Source organism: Melitaea cinxia, chromosome 1 (genome assembly GCF_905220565.1).
Source record: "Melitaea cinxia chromosome 1, ilMelCinx1.1, whole genome shotgun sequence".
In the NCBI taxonomy this organism is placed as follows: domain Eukaryota; kingdom Metazoa; phylum Arthropoda; class Insecta; order Lepidoptera; family Nymphalidae; genus Melitaea; species Melitaea cinxia.
The window spans coordinates 6,454,487-6,473,353 of record NC_059394.1 but is presented as its reverse complement, the minus strand read 5'-3'; the positions used below and the strand labels follow the sequence as shown (position 1 = coordinate 6,473,353).

The 18,867-nt window shown below is 33.3% G+C and overlaps 3 protein-coding genes across 3 annotated transcripts in view; 2 read left to right on the top strand and 1 right to left on the bottom strand.

The window, feature by feature from the left end:
• LOC123655905 (arfGAP with SH3 domain, ANK repeat and PH domain-containing protein) overlaps positions 1 to 3,103 on the top strand; it is a 58,339-nt gene extending 55,236 nt beyond the window's left edge. The window contains exon 17 of the mRNA XM_045591653.1: positions 174 to 3,103. Coding sequence (XP_045447609.1) covers positions 174 to 374 — 201 coding nt within the window. The 3' untranslated portion in view covers positions 375 to 3,103. The remainder of the gene's footprint in view (positions 1 to 173) is intronic.
• Positions 3,104 to 5,539: 2,436 nt separating this feature from the next.
• LOC123655895 (probable hydroxyacid-oxoacid transhydrogenase, mitochondrial) lies at positions 5,540 to 11,497 on the top strand. Its single transcript, XM_045591644.1, has 8 exons — positions 5,540 to 5,985; positions 6,123 to 6,201; positions 7,065 to 7,273; positions 7,452 to 7,648; positions 7,928 to 8,241; positions 9,502 to 9,683; positions 10,830 to 11,100; positions 11,331 to 11,497. The coding sequence occupies exons 1-8, from the start codon at positions 5,933 to 5,935 to the stop codon at positions 11,412 to 11,414; spliced, it is 1,389 nt and encodes a 462-aa protein (XP_045447600.1). The 5' UTR covers positions 5,540 to 5,932; the 3' UTR covers positions 11,415 to 11,497.
• Positions 11,498 to 11,547: 50 nt separating this feature from the next.
• The window catches only part of LOC123655885 (leucine-rich repeat-containing protein 15), a 41,187-nt gene continuing 33,867 nt past the window's right edge, over positions 11,548 to 18,867 (bottom strand). The window contains exon 3 of the mRNA XM_045591633.1: positions 11,548 to 14,368. Within this exon, the coding sequence (XP_045447589.1) occupies positions 11,824 to 14,355 (2,532 nt within the window). The 5' untranslated portion in view covers positions 14,356 to 14,368 and the 3' untranslated portion in view covers positions 11,548 to 11,823. The remainder of the gene's footprint in view (positions 14,369 to 18,867) is intronic.

Genomic DNA, 18,867 nt, shown 5'->3' with positions numbered 1-18,867 from the left:
TTTATCTAGAAAAAAAACATAAGCTATTTGCGCCTTCGCAGTATCAGGTAGGTAAAATGTGAACGTGGATGAAATTGTGAGAGATGTATGCGTTGGCTGATTTTTCACATAAGCCTATAACTTATATGTATAATGAAATGAAAATTAATTGTGATTACAATCTACTTTTGTAGATGGGCGGTGGCATGAGACGGTGTCGAGCTCTATACGATTGTTCCGCCGACAACGAAGACGAACTATCGTTCAGAGAGGGAGAGGTGATCGTAGTCATCAACGAACGCACCGAAGACGATAATTGGATGGAAGGACAAGTTGAGGGCACAAATCGACGAGGCATGTTCCCCGTCTCTTTCGTTCATATGTTACCAGATTAATTAGAAAGAGACGGGTATTGATTCGGTTAGTCCATATCCAAATAGTCAGTATAGGTCAGTTTTCGAAATCTGCCTCGTTCACAGTACTCGCGTAAATGCAGTTTTATTGTAGTCTGCTTGAATTAAGAAAATATATTAAAATAGATGAGGCAAAGATCAAAGTAGACCGAAAGAAAGTTGCAAAAAGATTACGCTTTAGTTCGTAATAGTGTTTAAATGAAACATTATCTATCTCTATCGCGGTCGTAAAATTAGTCGTGTGTGAGGGAGACGGATTAAATTTTCTTAATACGTATGCAATGTTAAATTATACACATACATTGCGTTTTATATGTAAATGTGTAGTACGTACCAGCTTTAGTTAATTTACCTGTAACAACGTGCTCATTATTACCGCAGTGATTAACTCTATAGCTGTCGTTTTGTAGTATTGAACACGTCAGTATTTCCAAATTGGTATAACATTTTTAATCGATCCAAAAAAAGTTCTCTACAATCTTTTAGTATATTATTAAAGGATCGAAGTCGAGTGAATGTTTGATTAGTTACTATGAATCATATCGTTTTTTCGAAATCAATATTTTATAAATCAATAATGTTACTTGAAAAATTCCTGATTTGGCCATATTAGATTAAATAAGAAAAATTTAGTAATGCAATGGACATATTAGGCCTAAAGCTTCAGCATTCATTTGGAGGGCAATGAGCTTATTTACTCTAGCATTTTATATTCAGTATATGAATATAGATAGTCATCTGTTTAAAGCGTGCACATTGTTCGTTTGTTATTAAACGCAAGCTGCTTCTCTGGTACACGGGGCCTCGATGAATTACTTTAATGTGATATCATCTGCACAAACATTGTTTTTATACAAGAATTTTAATAGTTCGTACATTTTTGATGTGACGTTTTGGAATATTTTATTCATCTATTTACACAATTGTGAGTGTGAAGCGTTTATTTATTTATTTATCTATTTACACAATTTTAACAAATAATAATGTTTTTTTTTAGTAAATAATTTTCAAACGCTCATTTTTCACACAAACGTAGAATATCATTAAAAATACTTCAGCAGTATTGTATCTTGAATTTATAACACCAATATAAATAAGTTTTGCCACTAGCAACTCCGTCCCGATACGGATATTGATTTGAATAAATGTTTTTTACGATACATTATTTCGTAATGGCTGTAAAACTTTTCTATATTAGTTCATTAAATATCTTCGTCTCGTTACTGCTCAATCTAAATAGCAATAGATATTTATAAGAGAGCAGAGAGGATTTCGTCAATGTTGTGTTAAAATTCGATTTGACGGTTCTTGTCGAGAGTCTTTTATATATATTTGTCTAAAGACTTTGTACAGCTCAGATAGTGGTTTGCCAAAAATTATAATAAATGTGATCTTGTAGTTGGAATGATAATATATATAAATATATATATTCAACGACAAACTTTTGGACCAGTGACCGTTCGTTGCGTAGTTGTTCTCGTAGTTAATGTCTTAGATTGTTGGTACATGTTGCCTAGATATTGTGTCACTTGGATACTGTAGGCCACTACAACAAGTACAATATAATAATCAGTAACTTAAAAATAATAACAATAAAACATGACCACAAATATTGAAACATTTTTTTTTAAATAATGTAGATAACAAATTTATTTTAACTAGTGTTACCAACTTATTAATATTAACTTTTGATAAGATATTGTTCACTAATCACGTGGCGTGCAGTATCCGTCGAGACATAGACTTTTGAAACTTGTTATAAATGTTAAATTTTATCAATCCACAGAGAATAATTAAACGCGATATAAATTCACGCAAGTTTTCATAGTTGTGTAAAATTAGCATCGCTATAAATAATTTACATAGAAATAGTATATTATTGTGATACATTTCGCTGCGTACCACACATTCCCTTGTTTAATTAATTATTTTTGTATATTAAGTTCTGAAGTCCTATTATATTCATAGTAGTAAGTGATACGTAAACTTGTAAAGTTACCTTCATTACCGCACGCGTTGCCATAACTAGTATTATAAAAATAAAATTATGCGATTTATGTATTTTGTTTTTAAAATCATCCTCCCGAATTCTTATACTCCCGTAGTTATCCAGTGTTTTTGTTAATTTGATAGATTTTATTTTGTTTAAGATAAATGTCATTTTATGTTGTAAATAGTATGTTTAGGTAAACAATATCTTCTTTTAATAAATAAAATTGTTTCCTAATTTATTTTGTACGATATTGTTGTGCTGAAAGATAAGTACTTTTTATTACTCCTGTTTTTAATATTTTAGTTGTATTTATTTAACCACAAAAAAATTATGTGATGAAATATTTGGATGCCATTTCAGCCTATATATATTAGATTTTATGACGTAACTTCCTTAAAAAAAACTGAGCTAAATTTGACGTGAATGAAAAAAAAAAAGAAGAAAAAGATACTTTGCTTTATACATCAGAGCGCTTAAAGTTCTAAAAAAATATTTATCATCCAGTCAAATTTAGCATATTCTTTGAAGAGATAAGATCTAGTAATTTACTTATTTAAAAAAAAAAGTTATGTAACCAAATGATGCTATAGCACGTAAGATGTTCTAATCTATAATGTAGTATATTAAATGGAGTTGTAGTTGATATAGTTTTTTTTCTATTGTGTATTATCTGAATGAAAATCTGTATGAATTTATCAATACATCATTTCGATGTCAATATTGTATTTAATTTTATCCTTCCTACATTTCGTAAAATAATATTTATCATAATAAAAACAAACTCTAATCTTAGTATTTTAATGTATATAGTTTGACTCGTGAAGTATTAAGCATTTCGGATATAAATTATTCACTTTTTGTTCTTTATTTCTTATTTACGAATACTGAACTTGAGATCATTATGAAACGTAGCTGGCAATATTGAAACGGTTAATACTAACATGTACAAGTTAGTATGCTTGTGTTGATAATCCCATCAAAATGAAAATCCAAATAATTTTATTCAAATAGGATTCAAAAGAATCTTTTAATCGCCTTTTTCCGCATGCCGTCGATTCGGAATGTAGATTCTGCAGAGAAGAATCGGCAAGAGACTGCAGCTACCATTTAAAAAATAAAACTGACTTTTAATACATTAGTAATTTATCTTGCATGTAATACAGTTTCACTAACACCAATTTGATCAATTATGTAATTCTACAACGATAAACAAGCTTTACCTATTAATTCCTTTTTAATATAACTTTAAGTTTATTCTCAGGCAATTGCAAACTAGAAAACAACAGATATTAAATTATGACTGTATCAGCCAAATGCTAGATTAATCCAATTCTTTGTAGTATCATGTATGTTATTATAGATATATATTATGTGTGTATGTTAGATAGATTTGCTTGGCGCTTCTCCTATCTCGGATACCTCTGTTTATTAATCTTAATCATCATCTCATTTAATTCCTATAAAATTCTCTTTTTCTCATCTTATAAGATGCTTATACATCATCAATGCCATCGCCAAATATCTTGGTTTTGTTAACAGTTTCCCATATACATACCATTCCTTTTTTTAATTATAATTGTTAATTATTGAATAACTTTCAGATAGAACAGTCACTATGTATCAATAATAATCTAATATTAATCCATGATCCCTAGACCTTAATTATTTTTTGGATAGACAAAATATATACAAAACGTTACGATTACTTTCTTTGGTCTATATTTTGGTCATCATACTGAATTTCATCGAAAATACCAAAATATATATTCTTTGTTAATGCAATATATGAATAGAATGACGCCGCGTTGGCGCAACGGTTACAGCCATGGATTGTACCTGTTGCACAATGCACGCAACAAACGCACATGACAAACATTTGTATTGGCTATTCTTTGCCGTGGTCTGGGTTTTTGTGCAGTCCTTGTGGGTCTCCCCACCGTGCCTCGGAGAGCACGTTAAGCCGTCGGTCACGGATGTTATTATGTACACCTGATAGCGATCATTACTCATAGTAGGGAATATATTCGCCAATCCGCATTGGAGCAGCGTGGTGAATTAAGCTCTGATCCTTCCCTACATGGGGAAAGAGGCCTATGCCCAGTAGTGGGATATTATAGGCTGAAGCCTTGCTTCCTTGCTTTCGCAAGAGAAAGAGAAACGTGGCCGTCCTAAGTATATTTGAAGGCAGCTTGTGGCAGCGTAACAGAAGGCGATCGGGCTAAAGTGGTCAGAGGTGAAGCGGATTGTTTAAAAAAGAGCGGGATGGCGGAGCACTGTAGAAGCTCTCCACCCCACCTAGTAGCAGTAAGACATTAAGAGAAGTCAATCATCGCTAAGATCTAAATTACATTAATTTTGTTTGATATGGGCCCGTATTTTTTTTTTCAATTTCTCAAATTACATAAGTACTTAAATATTATTTTATGAATAATAAAAATTTTAATAAAATATAACAAATATCAATTTAACGATTTATATAAGATTATTAATATTTTTAAATTATTATATATAATAAATTAATTGAAATAATTAGATGAATAACATTAAACTAAAAAACCTTAAGTATATATATACATAATATAATAATTAAAAAATATTATTAAAAGGAGTCCCTTTAGGCAAGGTTCCGAAGATACTGGCAGCATTCCCCCTTTGAATAGCTAGACTAATTCTTTGTCCGAAGTAGCTGCCAGCTCTTCGGTCTTTTATGAATTCTAATAATAAAAAATTAAATAGTAAAATGAGTATTTAAAGAGAGTCACGGCGAGGACACAAGTCTTATGAGCTCGGCTCGAGTCACTGCCAACTGGACTAGTTTCTAGGCTTAGTTCGGGCTAGTTCGTCAATTCAATATCTACGTTATATGTATTATATAATGGTAATTGGTAACGTTACCAAGCCCTGACGGCAGGTGAACAAGTATCGCTAAAAATATCAAGTGACGTCAGAGGTAACGTTATCGGTGGGTTATAATTTATTTACCGGTAAAACTTTACCTTATTATGACCTTATAAAACGTTTTTGACTTACGCTACCGCATTACCGTTATAATTTTTAAAATTATTAAAAGTACCGCAAAACTTAAAGCTATTTACCGGTATTTTATAATTTCTAAATCTGTTGAAAATATGACACGAAAACTGATGACAGTGACAAATTACAAATGACAACTTGATACCCAACAAAGTACGAGTAATAATTGGTAATAAATAATAATAAAAAACTTGCCTATACAGGAGCCTAACAACGTCACAACGAGAAAAATGAAATAAATTATATTTCTTTTATTTTTGCGTTATATTTAGCCTAAATGTAATATGATGTAATGTTTTGAAAAAGAATGCAAAGGGTAAAACTAAGTTATAAATAATGAACGATAAAAAGTTTGATACACTTTATAATTTTAATTGTTATCAGCTAAGCCAAAAAAATAATAATATATCATCGAAACTGATTAAGTAACACTCAGTAGTGAAAGATATACGTAAATGTCTTGACGATTTGTGGTGAATGATCATTCAATTATTAAAAAAGAACTTGAATAAAAATGGTTTCGCGTAAAAGAGTTTTTGATTTGTTCAGAACTATGAACGTTGCTTCGTAAGTATTCAAAATTTTTAATGTTATTTAGAACTGTAAATATGGCTAAGACGTAGATGATGTTAAAATCAAGGTATTGTTCTATCTAAATCTCCATTATGATTATTACTCTGAAGTTCTATATATTCGTGTTTTAGATGTCAATGTCCAGCACATAGTCATACAGGAAACATTCAGGTTTTGAATTCAACACCGTCAAAGGATTATGCTTTTGAGGTAAAAAGTTGTTTGTTAATATAAGTGTCAATATTCATTTTAAATTTAAGTTTTCTCGTATAATAATGAATCTGACAACAAGTTCTGGTGATAGCGCCCAGACTGTCAAGTCTCCATTGTTATTATAGGAAAGACGTGATAGTGATTATTATAGTAACGAATATATAAGTCACCCTGTAGGCCGTAGTGGAGCAGCAGATTAGATAGTGAATTAAGCTCAGCCTATTCTCCTACATGGAGAAAGAGGCCTAAGCCCAGGCTTGGCATGTTACAGGCACTCAATCTATTATATATTTATATGTATAATAGATATAAAACATTTTATATTTCTGGATGTATTATCAGCCCTTGTTTTGCTAGATTATGAGTTTTACATTTATTTACCTATCATGCTTTACTTGTTATCTCATATTGTCAACAGTTCTCAAGGGCAATTCAAATACATAAAATTTTATACATCAATCATGTTGAAACAGTAAAAATTATTAGATAAAGAAACGATTGTTCATTGGACTGTAAAACAAAAAAAAAAAAAAATAGTTACTTTATTTTGACATGCATTTTATTTCTAAACCTTTTTTACTTGTTTTTTAATATCAACATTTTTAAATTAACAAAGTAACCCTAGTAAGTTCTAACTATTGTATTAATGTAAGTAAATACTTTACGTGATGAATTTTCCCAAACATTTGATTTCTGTTTGCCCTATACTAATAAAATGATAATATGGTCAACTAACGTCAGATCTATTCCTATATATCTTTGGTAAAATCCACTGTTTCTCACTAACACAATTGATGACACATTGAACACAGTAACTAAATTGATTTGCACACATTAATTTACTTAATTTTGAATTTCAGATTAAATGTTCTACAGTGAGATACGGGTTAGGTGTTACAAGAGAAGTTGGTTTAGATTTACTCAATCTGGGTGCAAAAAATGTCTGTGTTATGACAGATCCCAATGTTGTATCTCTAAGTCCCATGAAAGCAGTTCTCGACTCTTTGACAAAAAATAAAGTTAATTACAAAGTGTATGACAAAGTTAAAGTAGAGCCATCTGATTCAAGGTAATAAAATGTCTATTATTGGAAACTAGTATTTTCATGAATATTTATGAAAGAGTACATTTTTTTGGCATAAATAATACAAGGGCTGTGATAGTAACACTTTCATAATGTGGTTGCAAATAATTTTTATTTTGTTTACATTTTACTCGAAAATAATGTATGCTTTATACCATTTTAGCTTTAAGGATGCTATCAAGTTCGCAAAAGAAGGTGATTTTGATAGTTTTGTGGCAATCGGTGGGGGCTCAGTTATGGATACTTGCAAGGCTGCAAACCTGTACTACTGTGACCCCAATGCAGAATTTCTTGACTATGTTAATCAACCAGTTGGCAAAGGAAAGCCAGTTAAAGTTCAACTGAAACCATTAATTGCGAGTGTGTAGATTTTTTGTTATAGGAATCACAATAATATTAGAATGATTGATGTGGAAAATATGTGGTATTAACTTAGTTTATTAATGACTAAATAAACAGTCCATTAGCTTTTAAAATAACATAATGAAAATAATTGCAGCTGCTTTTGTATTTCCTTGCTTCTTTTATATATTTTTTATGAACAGATAGTAGTAGTTTGTAGTGGTAGTTTATAAAATATGTTTTTTGTCTGTTCAAGATTGAAGTATGTTTTAATCCTGTATTAAATATAAATTTCAGTACCAACAACAAGTGGAACAGGTAGTGAGACAACTGGTATGAGTATATTTGATTATGAGGAAATAAATGCCAAGACAGGTATTGCACATACATCATTACGGCCTATTCTGGCTCTAATAGATCCTCTTCATACACTCACGGTACCAAGAAATGTGGCAATTTATTCTGGATTTGATATATTTTGCCATGCTCTTGAAAGCTTCACGGCAATACCATATACAGAAAGAGGTCCTGTTCCGGAGAATCCAGCTCTTCGTCCTGTTTATCAAGGGAGCAATCCAATATCAGATGTTTGGTCTCGGTTTTGTTTGCAGGTAAAATTGTAGAGCTATTTAAATTTAAAAAAATTAAAGAAAAAAGTATATGATGGTTTAATTTGATAAAAATAACCCATTTTATAGATTTCTTCTTTAAGATGAAGATAGTTAGGGTAGTTAATAATTAATACTGCTCTCAGCAGCAGCTCCCAGTGTTGAGTTCTGTGGTGAGTCAGTTGGCCAGAGCTCCTTCCTCCCAGGGTCGGTGCTAGGGTCGGTAACTGCTTACCATCATGTGGGCCGTAAGCTTGTTTGCCGTCCTAGTCGTTAAAAAAATATAACAGGTGCATTGCTTGTGTGATTAATTGGCATTTGTGTTTACTGTTGTGGTGGTGTGGTGTGGTGGACCACAAAGTTTACTAGCTTAAAACATTCCTTGATCAAAAAAAACAACTAGATTTAGCATATTCAAGCATTTAAAAAATTCAAAGATCTGGGAAATAACAGCATTGCTTTTTGTATATCACAATGAATGAATCAAAGTATGGATAAATTCACAAAAAGCGACAAAAGATTAACTGGTCACGGGATGAACGCTCAATTGTGCCCAATTCTTACCTTCTACTGCCTAATTGATACAAATACAAAAATTATTCATTCATATCTTTATATTTTTATATATATGAAGTTTTATAATAGCAGACCTTAGTATTGCATTTTTTTATGAAAAAAGAAATTGAATTCTAGAATCCTTGAAGTTATGTAACTCAAGCAAATCTGTTAAAGTTTAAAAAAAAATCCATTTAATTTTTTTAATGTTCATCATTACAGCCTATACAGTCCACTGCTGGACATAGGCCTCCACAAGCTTACGCCAAAAATAACGTGAACTCATGTGTTTTGCCCATAGTCACCACGCTGGGCAGGCGGGTTGGTGACCGCAGGGCTGGCTTTGTCACACCGAAGACGCTGCTGCCCGTCTTCGGCCTGTGTATTTCAAAGCCAGCAGTTGGATGGTTATCCCGCCACGGGTTGGCTTTTTAAGTTCCAAGGTGGTAGCGGAACTGTGTTATCCCTTAGTCGCCTTTTACGACACCCAATTTTTAATGTTACCCTTAATTTTTGGGAAGTTTTTTAAGTGGTCGTTTGGCCAAATCTTTAAGAATAGGAAACAAACTCTTTAGATTACAGCATTGTTTATTATATAAGCTAATTCTTCTTCTTCTTCTTCTAGCACACCGGCATGCATGCGGCGCGTGAGCATTGTTTATCTATATAAATTCTCAGTAGTAAAAAAAATCTATTTTTTTTCTACAGGCGTTACGTAAATACTTCAACCGTTCTGTGAACAATCCTGATGATATCGAAGCACGGTCGAGCATGCATCTTGCAGCGACAATGGCTGGAGTAGGTATTGGCAACGCTGGCGTTCATTTATGTCACGGTCTTGCTTATCCAATTGCTGGAAACGTCAAAGAATTCGTGCCTGCAGATTACGGGTTCGTATCTTCATTGGTGATCAATAAAAGCATTTTGTTTTATTGTTATAATTCCTCTTTGTCAAAAAACCTTCTTACTTTTCAGTTGGCAATTCATTTTTTAAATGCTAACCACTATGTTTTGTGGTATGTTTATGATATGCCAGGTATTAATAATACAATTCAAGCACAAGTTTGTGCTGATTTCAATATATTTATTAGTAAAGTCAATGTTGATGCTATTGTAAATGATGACAACTGTATAGACTAATAAAAAACATTCGTGACTTGAGTATATAAAAATTCAAATTCAAAATACTAACTTGTTAAGTACTTGTCCAAATAACTGTTGTTGTAGATATTATTGGCAAATGTATTTACTCGTCTTATGCGACCTCTGTAAGACTATAATTATAATATCTGGGGTAATGAAACAAAAAAAAAAACTAATATCAAAACTGGGACAATTGCTCTGGCGTAGTGGTGCTAGTCGTAGCCTAAAGCACCGGCGGTTTGCGGGTTCGATTCTCGCTCGGGATTGATATTTGATTTGTACAAATATTTCTTTCCAGTTTGGATGTCTGCCTTTGTGCGTCTCGTCCCCACCGTGCGTCGAGAGCCCGTTAAGCCGTAAATCTCGGTTATTATCATAAAATACCTGATAGCGATCGATACTCATAGTAAGGAATATATCCGCCGACCCGCATCAGAGCAGCGGGTGGATTAAGCTCTGATCCTTGTAAATGGGGAATGTAATGGGGTCTTAATGTGGGATATGCATATGAAATACATATATAAAAATTTCCAAGGTACTAGCTGTTACCAGCGAATTTGTGTCCATAGAAACTAATTTAGAATAAATGATCCTAAATATTTATTTCTTACTAGCTTTTATCCGCGGCTTCACTCGCATTGAATATTTTTTAAATAAAAAGTATCCAATGTTACTTCTAATTCCTCCAAGAATACGTGTACAAAGTTTCATAATGATCGGTTAAGTAGTTTTCGCGTGAAAACATAACAAACAAACTTACAATCACATTTATAATATTATCAGGTATTAAAAAAAAAAAGGTTTGTTTCTATATGAAAAGTTATATATAAATCTTTATCCCCTTGTTTAGTTTCTCTTTCAAAATTTTAACATATTCATTATGTTTTATTCAGAACTGATCCAATCATACCTCATGGATTGTCAGTAACAATGACAGCACCAGCAGTGTTCCGTTTCACCTCAGTCAGTGACCCTGACAAACATCTCGAAGCAGCTGAACTATTGGGGTCCAATATATCAGGAAAGAAACAGGTAGATGCTGGTAAAGTACTCGCCGATACTATATTGGAGTATATGGAGAAAATGAGCATTGGAAATGGATTATCAAGTTTAGGTTACACTTCTGAAGATATTCCGAAACTGGTCAAAGGAGCTTTACCTCAGGTATTAAGTTATAATTAATGTCTAGATATTATATTAGTCTCTTCCACTTTCACTCACGTGATGTTGTTGTGGCTTTAAAATTTCTGTCTCAGTACATAAGCTTCTTATACTTTTTAAGAAATAAATTTTAATTAATTAAAAAAAGCTCAATAAAGTTTACTTAATTAATAAAGTTCTGACAATTTTTATATTTCTTTGTATAAAATGTTTTTTTTTTTTTTTTTTTACAGAAACGCTTGCTTCAGATAGCTCCAATACAACAATCTGAAGATGACTTGACAAAACTTTTGGAGGATTCGCTAACCATATACTAAACTATGTTAATGAAAAATTAAAATAATAATTTGTTACTATTGTTACCAATTTATTTACTGTTATCAATAAAAGAATATAACAATTAAGGTTTAATTTTATTAATTTTAAGTACATAAAATAATACCTATCAACTAATTTGTATAATATATAATTATGTATATCTTAAATTAATTTGTTGTAATTTTACTTCCATACGTTACTTTTTTCTCTATAATCATAAGACAAGCGCTAGATTTTAAGATTCGGAAGTTATATTGTTCAGATAATTCTCAAAGGCACTTAATGCATGCTCAATTTTTAAGATATGTTGATAGTTTTGACTAGCGCTTATATTTATCACTTACTGCTTAAATAAAAGTTAACGCAGTTGTTATTTTAATTGCTTACAAAGATGTTAATTTGTACCGTTTACACCGCCTCCGGAACAATGTTGTTGTGATGGAATGGACTGCTTTCATATGATTGAATGTTGGATGCCTTTACGGTAACGTTGTGCAAGGGCGCGTAGCGGTTAAGTTTAGGTGTAGTCGGACCCGTCAAGTCCTCAGAAAGTTGTTGGTATACTAATCCACAGTCCTTCTTTGTACGACCTGGATGGCTCATGGCAGCGATTATGGCACTGTTGTATCTTATTTGCTTGTTTCTTCTACTGCATACAACCATAACAACCTTACCGATCACAATCAAAAGCAATATTGCTCCCAAAATGGCAATTAACATAGGCCACAGATAGTCGTAGTGGCCGTGCTCGGAGTCTGTCATGGAAGCTCGAACATAAACTTCCGGTTCGAGATCATCATACATAGTATCTTTTTCTAGAAGTTTAATAGTAATCTTTTTATTTTCAGAAGGTTTAGGTGATGTTGGTTTTTCGATCAACTTAACTTTGAGATCAACGTTATCATCGTCTTCGTCATAATCATCAGATAACTCATCGTCTTCCTCTTCACCGTCGTCTTCGTCATCGGCATCATTTTCGTCATTTAGTTTATTGTTAGTAGCGTCATTTGTCATCTTAGTATCATCGGCCATCTTACCGTCATCGAGAGTATCTTTCAAGTCAAAGTTGCCATCTGCGTCCTTATCAATTCTTTCCCATATTTCTTCATCCGATACAGACGATATAGGCTCAACGGGATGAGGCATTGGAGTACCGCAAGTTTTGTGCGTGAGGAATTCCCAACTGTAGGTGCCGTCCTCTTCTTTCACATCCTCAGCCAAGTTTGCAATACTAGCAGTATTAGCGTTAGGTGAAACTTTATGGTTACTGAGCCAAGTCATAAGATTTTCAAATTCGCGGCTACAAGCTAATAAATTATTACTTACGTCAAGAGTGCGGAGTTTTTTCAAAGTATCAATTTCTGTTTGTTTTATCTCTGTAATGCGGTTGTGCGACACATTTAAAAAGCTCAAATTGTTAAGAAGAGTAGAGGGTTGATTCTTTTCTACCTTCCAGAGACCAGTTAATTCAGCATGACTCATATCTAACCATGTTAGCATTGGTGTATGAACGAATACTTCTGCTGAAAGCACTTTTAGGGGGTTTCCTTGAAGATTTAACTTCCCAAGATCCTTATTTTTCTCAAAAACTTTACTGTCTAAAGTTGTTAAGAAATTGTAAGAGAGATTTATTTCAATAAGTTTTGGGCTTCGGGAGAAAACACGGCTACTAATTGATTTTATTTTGTTTCCAGATAGGTTTATTTGTGAAAGGGCCGTAAAAGTTTTAAGTGAATCGTCATAAATTTCTTCTAGTCCACAGTTGGATGCATCGAACAAATAAATATTGAATTGTTCAGCAGAACAGTTAAACCCTTCTACTGGTAAATGCTTTAGTTTTGGGTTATTGGAAATTTTGAATATATCTAACTCGATGTTCTCCTTGATGAGGATGCTTGAAATAAAGTCTAAGTCATTGTAGGATAGATCTAAGTAATTAAGCTCAACAAGTTTATGGAATGCTTGATTATGAATTTTTTCGATACTGTTACCGCTAAGATTCAGATTAGCTATGAATGTCATTCCATTAAACATAGAGGGTCCAACGAATTTAATATTAGTTTGCCCAGCATTTAAAGTAAGCAGGTCAGAAATTTGAAGACCGTAAACTGAGTCAATCGGATTTCTTTGTATATGGAGCGTAGCAAGCTCAGTATTCTCTGAAAAAATATCATCAGGGAGAGATTTAAGGTTATTGTCACTCAAGTCTAGTTCTTCCAAATCGAGGAGAGATTTAAATGTATCTGCTTCCATATCAGACAAATTGTTGCCAGCTAGGTTAAGGTACATTACGCCAGGCATATTCTTTACAATATTAGCTGTTATGTATTGCATGTTACAGTAAGATATGTCAAATTCTTGTATCGAAGAAGCATTTAAGAAGTACTCTCCAGAACCAGGTGCGGGAAATTTAAGAGGGTTGTTCGAAAGAGTTAACAATAACAATTTCTTGTTAGTAGCGAACGTCTCAGGGTGTAAACTCTTCAGTTTGTTATTTGATAGGTTAACAGCGTATAGTTCATGTAGTCCATGGAAGGCGTTAGCTCCAACAGACACAATAGTGCTATTCACGATCTTAATTGTAGCAACTTGGTGCAGACCTAATTTTTTGAAGATAAAGTCATCGAGTTGAATTTCTGTTTCTGCATTATCGATAACGAGATCAGTGATGTCATCACCAAATTTCTGTGTGCCCATTTCTAAGCGGTTGCACTTTGCTGTTCTGTATCCTTGAGATACAACACATATGCAATCCCTAGGGCATGGTCTGTCTTCATTGAAAAGCACTTCTTGGTCATCTGCAGAGTCATAATCTTCGTATTGATAAAGGAAATTTTCAGAGTCTTTGTTAGTATTCTTTCCAGTTTTGTTCACAGACTCTGAAATTGCAAGCGCACAAACTGCCAGGAGCAGTATTAACTCCCGGGACCTAGCCCCCATGTCGTAGCGAACTCTGAAAAGAAAACAAAATTTATTAATTTTATTGCAAGTAGATTAAACATTTAACTTAATAATTAAATAATCTAGCCGAGTTTACAAAATATTCCTTGGAATAGGAAGATTTTATTACAATGCGCCATAAAAATAATTATAATAAACATACAGCGCCACATATTATAATATTGCTGTTTATATCAGACAGATGTATCATCGATTGATTCATCGTACGATTCGTTAGTTTCGTAGTGGTGCTGTTGGTACATTTCACATGTTGTTGTTTGTGTTTAATAAACCTATAACTGTAATATACCGTGAGCCAAAAACGCGTGCTCAGTAGTCAGCGAGTTACAGTCAATACTATAGAATAAAGTGATTCGCTTTATCGAAACCAAAGGTTAATCATAAAAAATAACTTAAACGTATGTAAATATTATTTTTGTTAGAATAATGTTATTTTAATTATGTAATTTCAAGTGTGCGATAAAGTATTAAATTAATATGTAGGTATAAGTATTCCGTTGAGAATAGTTAAAATGTGGAGCAGAACCCAACACGCGCAATTTGAAACAGATGTCGCTTGATAGTTGTCGTGAAATCTTATATGCGCGCTATCCATCTGCCAACGCCTATTTAAATATTTATAGAGAATAATTGAAGGTTTTAAAAAGTTATCGTGAAATGTACACCTTATCTATTTGTTTAAGGCAATATTTCTATTGTAGCTCATCCAGATTCAGATATATTCCTCCTAAAATATTACCCGGAATAGATTACTCGTGATTACGGCAGTCTCAAATGTGCCGAATATTTACGTCTTAATAATAATGTTAGTGTTGTAATTAAAATATTTTTTGGGGGGCGGCAAGTATAGTTAAAATTTATACGTATATCTACTAGAATATTTTATGTATGATGTTTGATTTTCAAATATCTACTCAAAACACCTACGTATTAAGTTTTTTTTAGCAAAGGTTAATCTTAACAATTTGGTCAAAGTGAAAAAGGCAGTATATAATAATAATTGTGTTTGCTAGCAAACGAAAAAAAACCAACTTCAATTACATCGACAAGTAATACAACGTAAGTAGACGAAAAAAATTAACAAACGCACTAGTCGTCACTGTGATTTTCGAGGGTTCCCCTCGATTTCTCTGGGATTCCATCATCAGATCCTGGTTTCCTTATCATGGTACCATCCTTGGGATATTTCATGGGAACAAAGGAATTATCAAAATCGGTTTATAAACGACGAAGTTAACCCCGAATATACATAAATATAAATACGGTCGAATTGAGTAACCTCCTCCTTTTTTGAAGTCCGTTAAAAAGTTAAATGTTATCAAGATTCATAAAGCATTTTTGTGTATCGTTCTATAATTATTTGTAATCGAATACATCTGTTAAGGTAGAACTGTCCGCTATCATAGAAAGTCTTAATACTTTCACATCGGGTCGGTCATAAGGCAGAACTAAAAAACGGTCAATATTTGTCACCGCACAAAATGTTCAATTTGTGATTATTAATATAATTTGTTTGACGTCACATAAAATGTTATTTAAAGTGGAAATGCATGCTGTGTGGCTACGGCATTAAAGAATATAGCCATCCCCTCTCTTACCGTGGGTGTCATAAGAGGCGACTAAGGGATAACACAGTTTCACTACCACCTTGGAACTTATAAAGCCAACGGATGGCGGGATAACCATCCAACTGCTGGATTTGAAATACATAGGCCGAAGACGGGGAGCAGCGCATTCGATGCGACAAAGCCAGCCCTGCGGTCATCAATCCGCCTGCCTAGCATGGTGACTATGGGCAACACACAGTGGTTCACGCCATTTTGGCGCGAACCAATGTGTGCTGCCAAGCTTTCCATACTACTATAACTTTTAACAAGGCGTAATTGTTAAGATTGAGCTAAAAAAACGTAAAATCACTATTAGACAGTGGCATCTTAATTATATTACCACTGGCATCTTTTGATACGGATCTAACAAAATAGAACATAGTTAAGAACAGTGTTAATGAAATGAAAAAATTAAAAACAAATTTTTCTTAACGAGATTTTTCTTGACATCTAAATCTCTTATGTATTTACTATTAAGTAACAAAAAAGTTGACCCAATAATTTAAAACTTAATATATATTATTCATGAAGACGTAGGCACAAAAAGAGGGGTGATTAACTGAATACAAAGTAAAACAAAGACTATATGGAAGACAAAAGTGCGATCTCTTCAACGAGCAATATCATAGGGCGTTTGATAAGATAAGATAACAGTGAAGATTAAATGTTCTATATAAACAACGTTACGTTATGCGCTGGAATATAATTTAGTAACATGAAACATGGCTTAACTATTTATAATTTACTGATTTAAACTTTATACATTTTTAGTTCTTACAGAAAGTAAGCGATTTATAGAGAATGTTTAGGTACTACCAAATAAAATAGAACACAAGTAATCCTACAAATTAAAATTAAAGATTTAAAAGTATAAAAATAAATCACAAACACTACTCTAGTAAAATTTTAAATCTTTTTACGTATCGTGCCTAAATTACAACTAATTACGTTTTCTTTTTTTATATAAAACCAGGTCGAAAAAAACAAGCAGAGGGCGAATCATCTGAAGCGATTACGGTAGCTTATAGACGCCTGCAATATCAGAAGCAACACAAAAACCTTGCTGACCCTATCCCCAATCCTCCAAAGGAGCTTTTCACCTTACTCACAACAGGAACACAAAACTACCTAAAAGCAGCGTTATTTAGCGGTGATCTATTGTAAGGTGCTCCAGATTGCTCCAGACATTGAGCAGAATATTTCCTGCTGTGCCCTATCTCAGGTAAATGGTGTACCTATCTTCAATAATATTTATAAAAAGAGTCATGCGTTGGTGCTAGTGGAAGTTAACGAACACCTTTTACCTCATTTTATTATCGACAATTCGATATCAAAATGATGATAATATTGTAATTACAAATATTTGAACACGCAGTGAAGGCGTCGCGTGTTTATGTGTGGATTATAATATATTTATAAAATACAGGCAGGTGTAACCGAAAAGTGTACGAAGTTACGAACAAAAAGTGTTCGCATCTGGATAACAACGTGCTTCGCGCAACCAGCTGACGACAAGGTGGCTTACGAGTATAACCAAATTGGGAAGTTATTTATCGCATTTAATTCCTATTATTGATCACAAGACAGTTGTAAAAGATATTTCAGTTTATAAATAAAAAAATACCGTTATATATTCGTTATAGAAATGGAAGGAAAAACGTTTTACGTTAATTGAAATTTAGTTTGTAGGGTCTTTGTACCTGTAACACATTGATATTTATTGTAATGTGTTTACACGGTGCAACTTGTGGAAGTGTATTGTAAGTTTAACATAATTACAAATATTTGTATAGCGATATTAAATTGATTTAGAAATAAATGTTATATTTTCAAAACCGCTTTAGACCGTTGAGTGACAACGTTAGTTAATGAAGTTTCTGTATTAATTTTAAAGTGTTTTAAAAATAGAAGGCTTGTCTATATATTATCACTACATAGGTACTTAGTATAAAACAAAGTCGCTTCCCGCTGTCTGTATGCTTAGGTCTTTAAAACTACGCAAAATATTTTGATGCGGTCTTCATTAGTAAATAGAGTGATTCCGGAGGAAGGTTCATATGTATAATACATGCATAATATAGTAGAGGAACACTGATACTTTTAGAGGTTTCTAATGTGATGTACAGTAATACCCCGGACTTACGCGATAGGTGGGACTGAGCGCTATCCGCGTAAGTCGAATTCGCGTAAGTCGGGGTACAGTTTTGCGGGGTATTTTTCGTAATTGATCTGACTGTCGATTCCCAAAAAACACAAAATCGTAACTTATGTACCTACGCGCCGATTCCGCACTACAAGTCTGTGGCTGTTGTAAACTGAACGAATAATAATGCGGGTGGGGGGAGTCAAACAAAAAACGAATAGACGAGAAAATTAAATCGCGTAACTCCGAATTTGCGTAAGTCGAGGTAGCGTAAGTCGGGGTAAATAAACACATTTTATTGCGCTTACTGTTGCGCTGGCGGTCGCGGTTTCGATTCCCGCTCACGACAGACATTTGTATCGACCATATAGATGTTAGTCGTGGTCTAGGCGTTGATGTTTGTGTGTTGTATGTGTTTCCGGACCCACCAACACAGGAGAAAATCCTACTGGGGGATCCGTTGAGTGTGAAGCGTCTATTAATTAAAGTGTCAGCATTGCGCCCTTGCGAAGCCGGGGCGGGTCGCTAGCAACTAAAAAAATATGCAAACATTTATAAAAAGTTGTTAGCATCAAACTTGTAAGAGTTTCTGTCTTTCACCGAAGTCAACTGTACTCGCGGCGGACAACATCGATGAAATGGTCGTCTCATTTACTGCTGAAGTGATTAAAATTTATGATACACACGCACCTGTAAAACCTGTGCGAATCAAACACGCTCCCGCTCCCTGGCTAACACCTG